This window comes from Podarcis raffonei, chromosome 5 (assembly GCF_027172205.1).
Source record: "Podarcis raffonei isolate rPodRaf1 chromosome 5, rPodRaf1.pri, whole genome shotgun sequence".
NCBI classification, from domain to species: Eukaryota; Metazoa; Chordata; class Lepidosauria; order Squamata; family Lacertidae; genus Podarcis; species Podarcis raffonei.
The window spans coordinates 87187316-87203468 of record NC_070606.1 but is presented as its reverse complement, the minus strand read 5'-3'; the positions used below and the strand labels follow the sequence as shown (position 1 = coordinate 87203468).

At 45.1% G+C, this 16153-nt stretch overlaps 1 protein-coding gene across 1 annotated transcript in view; it reads left to right on the top strand.

Annotated features, from left to right (window-relative positions):
- Positions 1-16153, top strand: part of PLD1 (phospholipase D1) — a 113039-nt gene that overhangs the window by 85344 nt on the left and 11542 nt on the right. The window contains exons 19-22 of the mRNA XM_053390553.1: positions 4015-4125; positions 6405-6493; positions 14482-14595; positions 15954-16003. Of these exons, the coding sequence (XP_053246528.1) occupies positions 4015-4125; positions 6405-6493; positions 14482-14595; positions 15954-16003 (364 nt within the window). The remainder of the gene's footprint in view (positions 1-4014; positions 4126-6404; positions 6494-14481; positions 14596-15953; positions 16004-16153) is intronic.

The following is a 16153-nucleotide window of genomic DNA, read 5'->3' as shown; positions in this document are numbered from 1 at the left end:
TAACCCACAGTGCCACCCGCGTCCCTATAGCCATAGAGAACCTCAACTAATAACAGAGCGATCCTAAGGACAATGACTCAGAAGTGAGTCCCACTCTGAAGTCAACATGGTCAGGACTGCAGCCTAAATTACTAGTCCTTGGGGCAGGACAGAGAGTCTTTGTTTTTTTAAAAAAGATATTTATTAGGATTTTATAAAAAGACAAAAATATCAAAACAAAAAAATACAGAAAAAAGAAAAAAGAAAAAAAATAGAAAAAGAAAATACAAGAAATACAGAAATACATAAAATATAACAAACACAAAAAATAGTTAAAAACAAATCAATTTTTCAGATTTTTAGAATTCTCCTTAACTTGTTTCTCTGACCTCCTCACACCTCCCTTTTTTGTATTCCCATTCACATAATTAATTCAGCAAATCCTTACCCTTTTTCTTTAAATTTAACTCTATATCTCAACGAATTACAGCTTTATACTTTCATCCACTATCAAACCATTTTTACATATTCTTATTGGTCTTATTACTAAGTCCACTTAAATCCAATCCAACATCATTTTAACATTCAAGGGACAGAGAGTCTTTGAAAGTATTATTATTATTATAGCTGTATTTTGTAACCATAAGGTTCTTTAGTCTCTATTGCGATTTATGGGGTTTCATGGATGATGTTGGATATTTGGGATAAGCTGTACTCGAGTTCTCTGTTACATCTCTTGAATTTCATTAATGACATGAGGCACTCCTTGGCCCTGACTGTATGGAATTTTTGCACAAATGATCTTCTGAAGAACTGTGTGGACTCAGTCTGCCACTGAGCTCTCTGCTCAGTATTAGAAGCCAGTGTCGGTTGCTGCAGTAGGTATGAGATGAACTTGTCAGGTTCTCTTTCCTCAAAATTGTTGGAAAAACACCCCTGGAAATGGCTGCCAACTTCCCAGGTCTTCGGAGCATCTCTCTGGTGGTCCTCCCTGGTTGTAAATCTCCCTCAGTCCAGAGAGACCGGTGATAGGCGTCCCGAGAGCCAGTGTGGTGTAGTGGTTAAGAGTGGTAGTCTCGTAATCTGGGGAACCGGGTTCACGTCTCCACTCCTCCACATGCAGCTGCTGGGTGACCTTGGGCCAGTCACACTTCTTTGAAGTCTCTCAGCCCCACTCACCTCACAGAGTGTTTGTTGTGGGGGAGGAAGGGAAAGGAGAATGTTAGCTGCTTTGAGACTCCTTAATCAGTATGTCTGTGCTCTCTGAACACCAGTACAGAATTGTGACACATGCAGAGGTGAAACTAACTTCCAATAGTACTTAGCAGGAAGAGATAACACAGACTTTCTCACGCTCTCTCAGACACTCACATGATGTATACAAATCATACTACCACTCACTGGTACAGCTGGAGCAGCTCAGATTGATAAAAATGCTAACTCGTACCAACTGCAGAAATGGGCAGGCATTGGTTGCCAGGGGCCAGGAGACTCTACAGATCATCATCAGTCAGCCTCTGACTTCATCTGCAGCTCCTTCTGTTCCATCTCCATCTTGGGGAAAGAGAGCTGGGATCTGTCAGGGGGCAGAACAGACGATCCCCAAATGCACACTCTGAACTTCTCCCTAGTTATAGTGCACCTGTGTTTAGATCCGAATCGTTGCCTGCTTTGGGAGCCAATATTGGCTGAATAGCATGGTTTACATATAATCAATTAATAAACAATAAATAAAATGGCAACCAGCAGGATGCAGCTGCTGAAAGGACCATAGCCCCTGGAGCAGGTAAGCCTCTCCAGGGTGCAGATGAGGAATGAATGAGTTCCCGTTGCTCTGTCCCAGCTCGTGCCAACCTAGCAGTTTGAAAGCACGCCAGTGCAAGTAGATAAATAGGTACCGCTGCAGTGGGAAGGTAAACGGCATTTCCGTTTGCTCTGGCTTCCATCAGTGTTCCGTTGCGCCAGAAGTAGTTTAGTCATGCTGGCCAGATGACCTGGAAAGCTGTCTTTGGACAAACGCCGGCTCCCTCGGCCTGAAAAGTGAGACGAGTACCACACCCCATAGTCAAGTTTGACTTACTTAACCCTTCAGGAGTCCTTTACCTTTACCTTTTTCCTACTCCTCAATGCATTTTTTTTTGGAACAAATGAAAATTGAGCTGAATTTCCCCCATTCATTTATTCATTCATTCCAAAATAAAAGTACTCCGCTACTTGTAATTGATTAAAAACACTGAACGCTTGCTCTGATACAGATCAGAGTGCTCAGGCCAATCACAAAGATGGCCTAGGACTCTCGATACAGTCTATTATAGCAGCAGTCCTATAGCCATTTACCTGGGTGTAAGCTACACTGAATTCAGTGCGACTTAGTTTTGAGTAGACAAGTATGGGATTGCACTGGAAGAGCCAAAAACTCAAAGAAAATTATTTACCATCATCCTTCATGGGAAACGATGGAAACTAAACTCAGCGCAACGTTGGCTGAAAAATGCAAGTAGGAAAACACATTTTCAGGAAACCACAGGCTGATCCCAGACATTTGGTGAGCTGGGTTTGCCTGGGAAATTATTCCCTACAAATTGCATTTGTTCCAATTTTAATTGCTCTGGGCAGAGTAACCTTCTCAAAGCTGGCAATTTAGGACATTCCCAATCTGAATTAAACTAGATTTAAAACTAGCTGCAGAGGGACGCGGGTGGCGCTGTGGGTAAAAGCCTCAGTGCCTAGGGCTTGCCGATCGAAAGGTCGGCGGTTCGAATCCCCGCGGCGGGGTGCGCTCCCGCTGCTCGGTCCCAGCGCCTGCCAACCTAGCAGTTTGAAAGCACCCCCGGGTGCAAGTAGATAAATAGGGACCGCTTACCAGCGGGAAGGTAAACGGCGTTCCGTGTGCTGCGCTGGCTCGCCAGATGCAGCTTGTCACGCTGGCCACATGACCCGGAAGTGTCTGCGGACAGCGCTGGCCCCCGGCCTCTTGAGTGAGATGGGCGCACAACCCCAGAGTCTGTCAAGACTGGCCCGTACGGGCAGGGGTACCTTTACCTTTACCTTTACCTTTAAAACTAGCTGCAGGGACATCAAGAGTATAGAATGTCTTAAAAGCCCCAATAACATTGAAACTTTTAAGAGTGGAACACCTGGGGAAAGGAAAAAAAGCTTCACCTGGTGCTGAAAAGACCCCAACTTAGGTGTCAGGCCAGCTTCTCTAAGGAGGATGTTCCACAATCAAGGTGCCAACACAGAAAATACCCTGCCCCCCACAGGTACCTCACAAATCTCATTTGGCAGGGGCAGCCAGCAAAGGACCTCATGCAACTGTAAGATGTGGGAAGGTGTATATGGGAGGCACAATCCTTCAAGGAACCTGATCCCTAGCTAGTGTGGGCAATACTGAGCTATATACGAACCAATAGTCTGACTCAACATTTGGCAGCTTCTTATATGCCTCCCCAAAAGCACTCCCTCTCAGCTTTCGTTCCCTAATTGCGTCGTGGAAGGAATATTGACCTACCTAAGAGGACAGAAGTGTTAGAGATTCTTTTGTACATTTAAATATATTATTAGTCATATTAATGGCTTTTTCTTTTCTTTTTTTAGAAGCAAGCACACTGTATGTATGTGTGTGTGTGTGTGTGTGTGTGTGTATATATATATATATATATATATATATATATATATATATATATATAGCGCAAATGCTTTTCTTAAGGCACAGGTCTGAATTGGCAAAACAGGACGATTCAATGTTATTTGTTTTTTGCAACGAGGATAGGTGATTGCAACGAGATAAAAACTTGACTGGTACATGGATGATTAAAAAACAAGGATAGATGATAGATAGATAGATAGATAGATAGATAGATAGATAGATAGATAGATAGATGATAGATATAGATATAAGCAGTTTAGGCCTTGTTTTATTGCTGGTTTTTAATGTTAACATTATTTTCATTGTGTGAATCGCATCGAGGCAATTCTTATAAAAATCACCTAATAAATATAATGCTAAAGAACACCTGATCTTTTCCTTTTTAGGTGCTCCGCTCTGCTACGGACTGGTCTGCTGGGATCAAGTACCATGAGGAGTCCATTCATTCTGCTTATGTTAACGTGATAGAAAACAGCAAACACTATGTCTACATAGAGGCAAGTAGTCGCTATCTGTAGGTATAAAGAACACAGCAGGAAATCAGCACCACATCCTAAAAGTATTATTATTACCTGCATTGTTTCTGCTTATCTGTTCAAAGCTGTTCTCGAAAAATCTCCAGTCGTGAACATCTTTACCTTTTAGTAAAGTGTGTATTTACATATACAGTAGTACCTCGGGATGCGAACGGGATCCGTTCCGGAGCCGCGTTCGCATCCCGAAGCGAATGTAACCTGTGTCTGCGCTTCTGTGTGTGTGCGGGCCATGTTTCGGTGCTTCTGCGCATGCACGTGACGTCATTTTGACGGTCTGCACATGCGCGCGCAGCGGAACCCGGAAGTAACGCACTCTGTTACTTCCAGGTCGCCGCGGAGCGCAACCCGAAAATACTTAACCCGAAGCATATTCATTCCGAGATATGACTGTAGATGTGAAACACCAAACAGATTGGTCATCTGGGTGAAATCCAGACAAAGTAAAGATATATTAAAGTGTAGCTGGCACCCATTGAAACTGCTTGGGCAGAACAACAGCAGGTGGATTCATAGAACTGTAGAGTTGGAGGGAATGCAAGGGTCATTTGGCCCAACCCCCTGCAATGTTGGAATCTTTTGCCGAATGTGGGGCTCGAACCAACGACCTTGAGATTAAATGTCTCATGCTGCTATCTTGAGTTAGCCCAGAGACAATGAGAGGAAGAGCCAACTGATTCCAGTTTTGTTCCCATCTTTTGCCCCCATTGACCCATACTTCCCATCCCACCCTGCCCCACACCCCTAGTGGTAACTGGTGGCCACTGGGACTCTTAGGGCAGAAGTCAGGCAGCCCAGCAATAGGTGGTGCCAGATCCAAGGGCAGGCAGAGCCAACTAGTTCTCGTTTTGTCCCCATCCTCCTCCCTAGTGAGTTCTACAGAGGCAACATTGAGACTAAGAGGGAGGAAGCAGTCAGCCAGGGCCACCCTTGGACTGGTTGTAAGTGAGAAGGTGGACAATGTCCAGGCAGACTGAGGTTGGTGGGGCAGTGCGCCATTTTGTAGAGTCATAGAATTGTAGGGTTGGGAGGGATCCTGAGGGTCATCTAGGTTAAACCTCTTCAGTGCAGGAATCTCAGCTAATGCATCCATGCCCGTTGGCCACCCAACCTCTCTGCTTATTTGAAGATGGCTATCATATCTCCTCCTAGTCTCCATTTTTCCAGGCTAAACATACCCAGTTTGACCCAATGGACCAGCCTCCACCAATTACAATGAATCTGAGTAGAATTTGTATAGCTTTCACCTCCTTTGGGTTGCAGCCTGGCTTAGATACATCCTTCTCTTAGGGAGCCCCTTATCACCAGCATATTGGTCTTCTGAGAAACCCCCTGTGTGTTGCCAAGAATTGTGGGATCCATCCCAGGCTGCATTCTTTGGTTTCACGGTGGGCTGGCTAGACCTGTTAATAATAATAATAATAATAAATTTCATTTATACCCCGCCCTCCCCAGCCAAGACCCCGGGCTCAGGGCGGCTAACAACCAATAATAAAAATAAAACATTAAGATGCAGCCTCTTCACAGGAGGAGAAAGGAAAAAAGAAAGAGGGGGAGGGAATCAAATTGATTCTAAGCCAAAGGCCAGGCGGAACAACTCTGTCTTACAGGCCCTGCAGAAAGAAATCAGATCCCGCAGGGCCCTGGTCTCATGAGACAGAGCGTTCCACCAGGCCAGAGCCAGAGTTGAAAAGGCCCTGGCTCTGGTTGAAGCCAATCTAACTTCCTTAGGGCCCGGGACCACTAGGGTGTTGCTATTTATGGACCTTAAGGTCCTGCGTGGGGCAAACCAGGAGAGGCGGTCCCATAGGTATGAGGGTCCCAGGCTTTGCCATTGGGTTAGACTTTGCCATTGCCTCACACAAATAGAAGGCACTGATAACACCCCTTGCCAGCTGGTTTAGGATGACAACTCACATCTGCCACCACAGACATGCTTGCTGAGGCTGATAAGAATCATAGTCCTTATGACTTGGAGGCATCAGATTGATGGGCCTAGAGTGTATCTGGTGCTCTCCTAAGGTTGCACAGGAAGACTGGTAACTGGGCAAGCATTCTTTCAGAAGAACTTGTCTGCTATTACTGATCTCATCACCAGCGTAGCTATGATAAGTTTCCAAGGAGCCTCAAGGTTCCACGTTTGAAAACTACTGCCTTGGCAGGTACTTCTTACAGTAGCTATCAGATTTATGAACAGTACAGTCATTTCCCGCTTCTTTCTGTTTTGCTTTCCCACACCATAGAACCAGTTTTTCATTAGCTGTGCGGACGACAAAGTTGTATCGAACCGGATTGGTGATGCCATCGCTCACCGCATCCTCAAGGCGCACAGGTAATCTTGCTGAAAAACACAGTCTGGGTGGGGATGAAGAATGCAGCAGGGGAAATTTTGTTTCTAAGCCAAATACCTCAGCACAGACTTTAAAAAAAACATTTCTGGAGTCATTTTTTCAGGGAAAAGTGGAGAACTCAAAAAACGTTTGCACGGGGTGAACTTATTGTTAAAAGACAAGGTGACTAGGGTGAGATGGGAGCACAAACTGGTTTTCCTCTAGTGATTATAATATATGGAAGCTAACATGAAGATAACTAGTTCTTGGACTTGGCGAACCACGAAATCAGTATTTACCAGTTCATGTAAAATTATTTTATGTAATTAAACTTTTGGACCTGGTGGGACAAATGATCTTGCAAATGATGTTAGGGTCCTGTCTACATTGTCTATAATGACACCATTTTGCTCATCATGTTTTGCCACCACTTCCATCAGTGGTTCTGGCATTCCTTGCAACTTGGGGCATCTTGGTGTGTATAATGTCTGTCTGAATTTTCAGGGAATGGGTGGGAATCTTTGATCCAGCTGCAAATTAACTGAGTTACAAGTGTATATACTACAGTGTGTTTTTCTGAGTAGACCTTTGCGACAAAGAGATTGTGTGTTCAAGTTCAGGGGCACCTGGGCACTGCAACATCTGGGTCTATTATCCAGTATATATCTCTACTACCTTCTTCTTCTTCTTTGGCGATCACTCGTAGCCAAGTAAGATTGTCTTCCATGAACACGGTTTTAACAATGAGTCCGTAAGTGACTGTGGAGGCCAGTTCTGGATCCACACGTCCTTCCACAGTGGGGACATTGGTTTCCGGGCGGGAGTTGATCACAGTGTGGATTTGCCAAGCGTGCCTTCCTCTTAGCACGTTTCTCCCTTGTGTCCTGAGTTCGAGTATAATTACTTGGTAATGTCTGTTCTCCAACTGGAGCACTCGCAGGCCAGTGTATGACTGGTGTAACAGCAGAAAGGGGCCTCTGAAACAAATTCACCCCTAATAGTTCTTTGCACCTGCTTACTTTTGGGGGCTCAGGTTGATGCTGACAACCTGGTTGTCGTTCCTCCTTGCCCGCTCCTAAATGCTTGAGGACAGCTTTGAATGTTTGCATATCTTCTTCTTTAATCATTTAAGCTCAGTGGTTCAGGGTGTGGGTGATTTCTCGACAGAAAGCAACTGGCTTTTAAGCAGGAAGAATAAAGGCTCTCCACCCACTGGGGGATTCTAATATGATTAATCTGTGGATCGTTGCAGTGTTCCTAGGCCTTGTCTCTGGAAAGTGATCGAGGATGTTTACAGTTTGCCCTGCGTTTCCAAAAGGCAAGCTAGTATATCAAGCCTTGCAATCACGAAGAGCAGGCTGCATTTATCTAAAGCTGGAGAAGTCAATATAAATAAAGCCGAGGGTTTTCTGTGCGTCCACAAGATCGCTGTGAGAGGAAGGAATTTAAACAGCGATCTAAAATATAGAGGGTTGAGATGGGAAACAACACCCAGCACAATAAAACTTCGTTTAAGGGACACAGACAGAGCCAGGCTGGTCAGAGAAGGAAAAAACGAGTAGTTGTTTTTCTCCCCTGCAGAGGGTAGGGGCGATTTGGATCGGGAGAAGGGAATAAGTGTTTCCTTCTCCAGTTCTGCTGCTTCAGTTGAATGTGGAGCATTCCAGCACATGCATTAAAGTAATTCATAAACAAAAAACAGGTCACAGATCTCCTGAGCAATCCATCCATAGACAGGGACAGGGCCAGACTCGCTAGAGCCGAGTGTGGTCAGGGCTTGAACCTTCTAGCGTTTCTTAGCTCTTTCACCTTCTCATATGTCTGCTGTTACCTGACTTCCCTTGTTGTAAACTGCCTGTTTCTTATTCCTGCCCTGGCTGAAAGTGTTCCAGACATTTCTGCAAAACCTGGGGATCTTGTTAGCAGAACAAATTATGCAAATGCATAACACATTAGCATAATTCTAATTGGAAGCCTTGGGTTTCCATGGTGCAGAAAATAGCACTTTTTCTTTTTAACAGTACAGTATATGCTTGCCTTGGTATAATTGTGATTCAGGTGGTGCAGTCGTCGTAGCAGAACGCATTCCTGTCAAACCAAACCAGTTCATTCACAGCCTCCAGAGCCGTTTCCTGCAGTTTGCAGGAGCCTGGTCTCAGTCCGAGATACTTGCTTCACATAACCTGAACCCCACAACCAAGTTCCTCAGCTTACAGAGCATAAGCCTGTTACAGTTATTTCCCATAACCCATCTTCTTTGCAGATGAACAAAATGTTCATTATCAAAGAGTGTGTGAAATGTGGAATAATGTGTTTCTGCATGCTCTGAACAGGGACGCAGGTGGCGCTGTGGTCCAAACCACAGAGCCTAGGGCTTGCCGATCAGAAGGTTGGCGGTTCGATTCCCCGCGACAGGGTGAGCTCCCGTTGCTCGGTCCCAGCTCCTGCCAACTTAGCAGTTCGAAAGCACATCAAAGTGCAAGTAGATAAATAGGTGGGAAGGTGAACGGCATTTCCATGCGTTGCTCTGGTTTGCCAGAAGTGGCTTAGTCATGCTGGCCACATGATCTGGAAGCTGTACACCGCCTTCCTCGGCCAGTAAAGCAAGATGAGCGCCGCAGCCCCCAAGTCGTCTGCGACTGGACCGAACGGTCAGGGGTCCCTTTACCTTTTACATGCTCTGATCAGCTTTGCACCACCACCTATACATGAAGTTAAATAACTATACATGAAGTTAAATAACTTTGCATTACATGCAAATTTATAACCAAATAAATGATACACTCATGTTAATGCCGCCCACAACTTTGATCCAAGCAAGGTTGGGTAGCATTGTGGAACAGATCAGTTCCCTGTCTGATTGCCCAGTGTGCAGTCTGAACACCCCAGTAGGACTGTCAAGGAGTACCCTTGGAAATTACCACTGGCGCAACCCCATTGTGGCACGGGCCATGCAACTGGGGTCCTGCTGGCCACCAGAGGTGTGTGATATCATGCCTGGGCAACCCAAGCTCTGGCTAGGAGCTTGTGCACCACCTCAGGAACCCTTATGGGGATTTCCTCACCTCCCATATTTGAGATCCTGCCCAGTGCCATTTCCGATCCCCACCATGTAATGCACTTTGGCCCCAATCCTGATGTTCAGGAGACCGAGGCACCCTGGGCACAGCAAAGAAGTTTCTGCCCCCTCTGGCACCTGCCTGCCTGCTTTGCCCCATCTACCCCAGCTACCCCAGCTCAGATGTACTTGGAAAGGGCGCCAAAAGCCAGGAGGCAAGCTGGGAAAAGGGGGCAGCGTCTGACTGGGGGAAGGAAGGAAGAAGGCACCAACTTGCAGAAAATATTGGGGAGCGGGGCTGGCTCCCCTAAATATTTTTGGGGAGGTGAAGGGCCCCAAGCCCCATAGAGTTGGCACCTATGGTCCATATGCATGATCCATATGCAGTGTGCATGCGCTTTTCTCAGTCTTTTCGTCCAGCAAGTAAGAATCGGCGTCTGCATAGAGATCTCCCTTGCTGGATCAAGGTGAATTAATTCTAATGCTATGAAATCTCTATTACAGTATGTTCACTATGAAATTTTTGAGGGTGGCTTGAATGGGGAGTAGGTACTAATATATGAATCCCCTGGGTCTCATGCAAAAGACAAATTAGCTCTTGCATAAATATTTCAACCTTAATGGAGGGGCTTGATGGAGTTTTCCACCCGAGCGTAAGGACCTCTTTGTTCTTTAGGCAGTACACAGCATATATAATTAATTAGCTCAATATCGACATTCGTAGATTTTCTGGTTGTGGTTTTTCCCCTCCCTCTGAGCTGGCCATGCTGCTTTTGAATGATGAAAATGGGAAGCTCATAAGTGATTTATTTTTGTAATTAATTTTGGCAAGTATCAACTAATACTCCTCGCGCCCAAGCTGTTTGCCTTGTCTCATGCGGACACCTTTAATTTAAGGCGAAACCCATGGGTCTGAATGATAACATTGAGCGAATGTACCTTGATTTTTATTTTTTTACAGAAACAAAAATGCACCACTTCATTATTTTCATGTGCCATTCATTTTAGGAAGCGGTACCAATTTCAAACACCTATAGTGGTGTTTGGGAGTGGCACAGTGTAGATTGTTTGAGGATTGCAGTTTTATGACCTGATATTCAATGTGACTTGGGGTGTGTTGAAAGGACTTAACCATAAGAATACAGGAGCTGCCTTATACCAAGTGGAGATGATTGGTCCACTTTGCTCACTCTTGTCTACACTGATTGGCAGCTGCTCTCCAGGGTTTTATGCAGGTGGCCTTTCCCATCCTTACCTGGAGATACCGAGAATTTTACCTGAGACCTTCTGCATGCAAAGCATAATCTGTACTCCTGAGCTATTGCCTTACAAGGCTCTTCTGTGCTGAACAGATGCTTGTGTGTTGGGATCATTCCTAGTTCTCCTTGCCTGTCCTGCTGATGTCCTTGTGATCCTTGTTGATCACTTTCCTTTGCTTTATTTGCTGCCAAACTGCAGATTGTAAACTCCCTGGACGGCGGGATGCAGGCTGCCTCTCTTTTGCTTGTGTTATTCTGTAACGCTCCATGCATTTCGATGACACTGTAAAACAATGAATAGCGGGCTGGCAATCACCTTACCTATTTGACGGGGCTGGATTTGGAGAAAGCGGTGCTTGGATTCAACCATACATTTGCATGCTTATGGGGCCTTTATAGCCAGAAGAACAAACTATGCACAGATACTTGTGCAACATATGGGTTGAGATATGTTTCCTAATTTATGGATCTCCCCCAAAGTGCATTCTCAGTTTTATTAATGGAAATATTTTAATTGCTTTTGCAATCTAGAAAATTATTTCAATTAGGACTTTGTGGTAAAAGATGGCAACGTTCCCATTTATTTCTGAGCCCAGTATTAACTGCAGAAAATGAATCTGAATATTTGTTGTTTTATAAATACTAGTCCTAGGAAGAATTACTAGGAAATGCTGTATCTGCCTGGTAGAATCTCTAATGATTTTCAGTGTTTCCTGGAGTTTTATCCAAACTATAAGATGCTCGCCACCTGGTGGTTGTTTCCTACCCTTTTGGCTTACGAAAAAAGCAAGTGTCACTCAGTTTTCGCACCCCTGAATTATATTATGGGTGCCTGGAAAGTCAGACTCCATATGAATGCTAATTAGCTGAGATGTAATTGCCTGGCAAATTACTGAGTTAAAAATAAGGAGAGGGACTCAAAGGGTGTCTCTGGAAATGAAACTGTACAGAAATTGACTGGCCAGCATAATAATCATCTATCTGTCAGCCAGAATAAAAACAAATATGTTATGAGGGAGAACGGAGTTTGCAAATTGCTCTGCAATTGTGGCAAGCTTCTAATGGACTTGGCTGCTGAAAAGACAGGGTGGGTTTCACCTAATGAATCTCAGCAGTGGAAGCCCTGTGCAGGGACGACTGCACGTGCAATGCGGTTTCCTCCTCCTGCCCTCTCCCCAGAATTGGCTCTGAGAAACCCCAGAACAGTGTGCAGGGGAAAGAGAGGGAGGAATCATTCCATCTGGCCATCTGAAATGCCAGCGGATGGAAGGATAGGAAGAGCGGAAGGTTGAATTCCATCCACTATTTCTATCATTTTTTTTAAGAATGCACTCAGAAGTAAAGGTGTGTGAATTCTGACCTTGAGCACTAACAGCATATCTGCACAGCAAACTTCTATCAGTTTCTATCCATATATCCTGTTTGAGCTGTCATGGATTCCACCAGAGAATTATGGGAATTGTAGTTTGATGAGAGTGTTGAGTTCCCTCTGGGCCCTCACCTGACACCTCACATACACACCAGCACTAAAGTACCCAGAGTTCATTGCGGAGACACACAGGTGATTCACACAGAGCACAGCTAAACTTTCAAAAGACGCAGTGATACCTGCCGCAATCGCTATTAAACAAGTCTGCAGTGTATATGTTTTCACTTCGCCTGTTGGAGGTGAAGGGAACCAGCTCCCAACCCTTTCTAGAAATTCAGTAATGGCCTGTGACAAATCTGTGGTGCCACCACACTTGAAATTCTGGGTATATTTATGGTTGAGTTGGAAGAGGTGCAGAAAAGGGCAACTGAAATGATCAAGGGATTTGAACAACTTTCCCGCGAGGAAAAGGGCACAGCATTTGGGTGCCTTTTACGCCTGGAAAAAGGTCAAGTAAGGGAGATACAATAAGAGGGGTGTGCAGTTATGTGTGGTATGGAGAAACTGCAGGGGAGGGGAAATCTGTTGCTCTTTGTAAACTTTGGACCATCATTTCTGTCAGCCCTAGTAAGCATGGCCAATGGTCAGGGATGATGGATGTTGTAGTTCAGCAATATCTGGAGGGCTACAAATTCCTCATCCCTGGAATCAGGAGACATTTTCCCCTCTCTCTCTCTCTCTCTCTCTCTCTCTCTCTCTCTCTCTTTCTCTCTTTCTCTCTTTCTCTCTCTCTCTCTCTCTCTCTCTCACACACACACACACACCTTACAAGTACCAGGAGACATGCAATGAATCCAAATGTTGGGCGATTCACACAGAGCACAGCTAAACTTTCGGAAGACGCAGTGATAGCTGCCACCATCAGCTTGAGGCTTGTCCAAACTTACCTTTCATCCCTTCTTTCCGGGCATGGACTGCACTTTAAAGCTCTGGGTTTGTTGGTTTGTTTTGCTCTGGTGCTTCCTCCGTGAAAACCTGCTCTTTAAAGCTCCGTCGGAACAAACAGTATTCTGTGGAAAACCTAAATTCATGGTTACTTCAGTGGAGCGCTAAAGAGCAGGTTTTCGCAGGGAAAGCTCTGGGGTGAAACAACAACGACGACTCGGAGCTTTTAAGTGCAGACCTGGGGCAAAACATAAGCGTGGATAAGCCCTTCACTGGCTTTACGACTGGCAGACAAATTCACGAAGGAAAAGGCTAGGAATGGCTATTAGTCATGATGGCTGTAGGCTACCTCAGAGGCTGATTGCCTCTGCATACCAGTCACTTGGGTACACAAGTGGGAGAGGGCTATTTTCCCTCATGCTCTGCTTACGGTCTTTTCACTGAGCATCTGGTTGTCCACAGTGGGTAGCAGGGATGTTGGCTAGATAAATCTTTGATCTGACCCAGCAGGGCTTTTCTAACATTCTTACAATGTGTTCCTGCCCCAGTCCCTTGCCAATGCTGTGGGGATCTGTTCACACTGGGGAGCCAGTGTGGTGTAGTGGTTAAGAGCAGTAGACTCGTAATCTGGTGAACCGGGTTTGTGTCTCCGCTCCTCCACATGCAGCTGCTGGGTGACCTTGGGCTAGTCACACTTCTCTGAAGTCTCTCAGCCCCACTCACCTCACAGAGAGTTTGTTGTGAGGGAGGAAGGGAAAGGAGATTGTTAGCCGCTTTGAGACTCCTTAGGGTAATGATAAAGCAGGATATCAAATTCAAGCTCTTCTTCTTCCATGTTTTTTCCTTTCTTATCTTTTTTTTTTGGGGGGGGGAAGGAGCAGTATCACTGAACTATAGAGGCCAGAATTATGGAAGGTCATATCCAAGAGCAATATTATGATAGATCATTACCTAACACCAGTGTTGGCAAACAGATATGGGGGGAAACCAGCTTTTAAATAAAATCTCAGGCTGACTTAAGAACTTCTGCAGCTTCTTGTTATCATTATAATTTCAATTATATTATCATACATATTTTGGGTTTTGTTTTTCCCCCTTTGTATTTAACAGGCTCATCACTTGGCTATTTAAATTGGTTAACTGATCATTGCTTAGACCACTCAATTATTTATTGTTTGCAGTTATTGTGCCTTTATTGTTATCCATTGCACTGGCCTTTGGCCATGTATCAATAAATAAGATTAATAAAAGGAAGAACTTCTGCATTTCATAAATCACACCCACTATTTGGAGTTTCAGGGTTTCTTGTTCTGGGACTGGGGCAAGATTGGCTCACCTTTTCTTGTCTTCTCTCTCCAGGGAAAACAAACGGTACCGAGTCTACGTAGTCATCCCACTGCTGCCAGGATTTGAGGGCGACATTTCAACAGGAGGAGGAAATGCACTGCAGGCAATCATGCACTTTAACTATAGGTATCTTGGGTTGTTCTGACTGCCCCAAATTATTTTGTTCTCAGCAATACGCTGTGGTGTGTTAGTGAAGGGAATCTAGGCAGCGCACGGCTGGGGTCTGCATCGGTCTTCTGTGGAGTCTCTCAGGCAAAGGGGTAAAAGGGGATCTCTGATTCAGGCTTTGCCCCAGGATCCAAAGAGCTGATGGATGGAAGACCTTGTGCACCAGCTTGCACTCTGCAGGATAACAGTGTAATAAAAAAGGTAAATGATAACATGTAAGGGGGTAGGAGATGTTGGGGCCACTCGACAGAGTTGGAGGAACAAAGTTGGAGACTTGGGTGGTATCCAGTGTCCTTGTTCCAATCCGCACCCTCTCCAAATCTGCTCCAGGGATGGGTGAGGGGCATTGTGGAAAACCCAGGGCAGATTGAGCGGGTATGGAGGAGTGGGAGAGAGAGAAGAGAAAAGTTCTGTGTTGCAAGCATGAATTCTTGCAGTAATGCAAAGAAGGACTTAGCATCACTGTGGAAACCAGCGCTTGGATTTATAAACAGAAGCTTGGAGGCAGTGTGTTTGGTGTGGAAGGGTATTTTATAGTCAGTTGCCAAAGCATGCTGAAGAATTTTCAACCATTCCTCTTGCCAGTTCAGATGAATGTGTGTTATTGCACATTTCTGTCAAATAGCCAGCAGAGGGAGCACAGGCTTTTTGTGTTGGGCCTTGCTATGAAAACCTCACAGGGCACATTTGCGCATTGGCTTTTTAATTAAGCTTTCGCCTTCTATTTCCTAGTATCTCGCTTATAGACAACAGGCTATGAAAGCAAGAGACCGCAGTTAGGTGCCATTTCCCCCAAACATCATATTCCTTTTTTAAAAAGTTGCTCAGTAGGCCTGATTCGTGCACTGTGACTTGGCAGCTGTGCCATGGCTTCCTGTGAGCCAGGCCTGCGACATGCAGCCATGTTGTCAGAGTGACTCATGTGTATGATCCACTCTCTGGCGGGTCCATGGATCCCTTAAATCATCCCGTGTCTGGAAATGGTGTTGGGTGACTGATTGCTTCTGGCTTCCTACACATGTGGTGATTTAGGAGCATAAGACAATGCCTTATCCCGGATCAGATAAATCTAGCCCAGTGTTGTCTATTCTGACTGATAGCTGCTCTCCAGGATCCCAAGAAGGGATCACCAGCCCTGCAACATTTTACCTTCCTTATGTTGTGTTGTGTGTTTTCCTTTGGAATCAATAGTGTTGCTTGACACCACCTCCCTGCTTTGTATATGAACGTATCTGTTGATTTTAATTAGCCCCATCCTTGTCACCCATTCACATACCGCTGCTTTGTGAGTTTAATCGTGGCCTTAATTCTTCCAGGACCATGTGCAGAGGAGATAATTCGATCCTGGGACAGCTGAAAGCAGAGAGTAAGTGCTTTGCTTGGCTCTGTGCGCACTGCACGCTGTTGGGCCTCGAGGACACTAAAATTTGATTGATACGCCATAAAGCACCCGTTAGCTGGCATAATTGCAGGATGGTAAAACCAGGAGCATAGGAGGCCTCTGTTATGTCAAGGA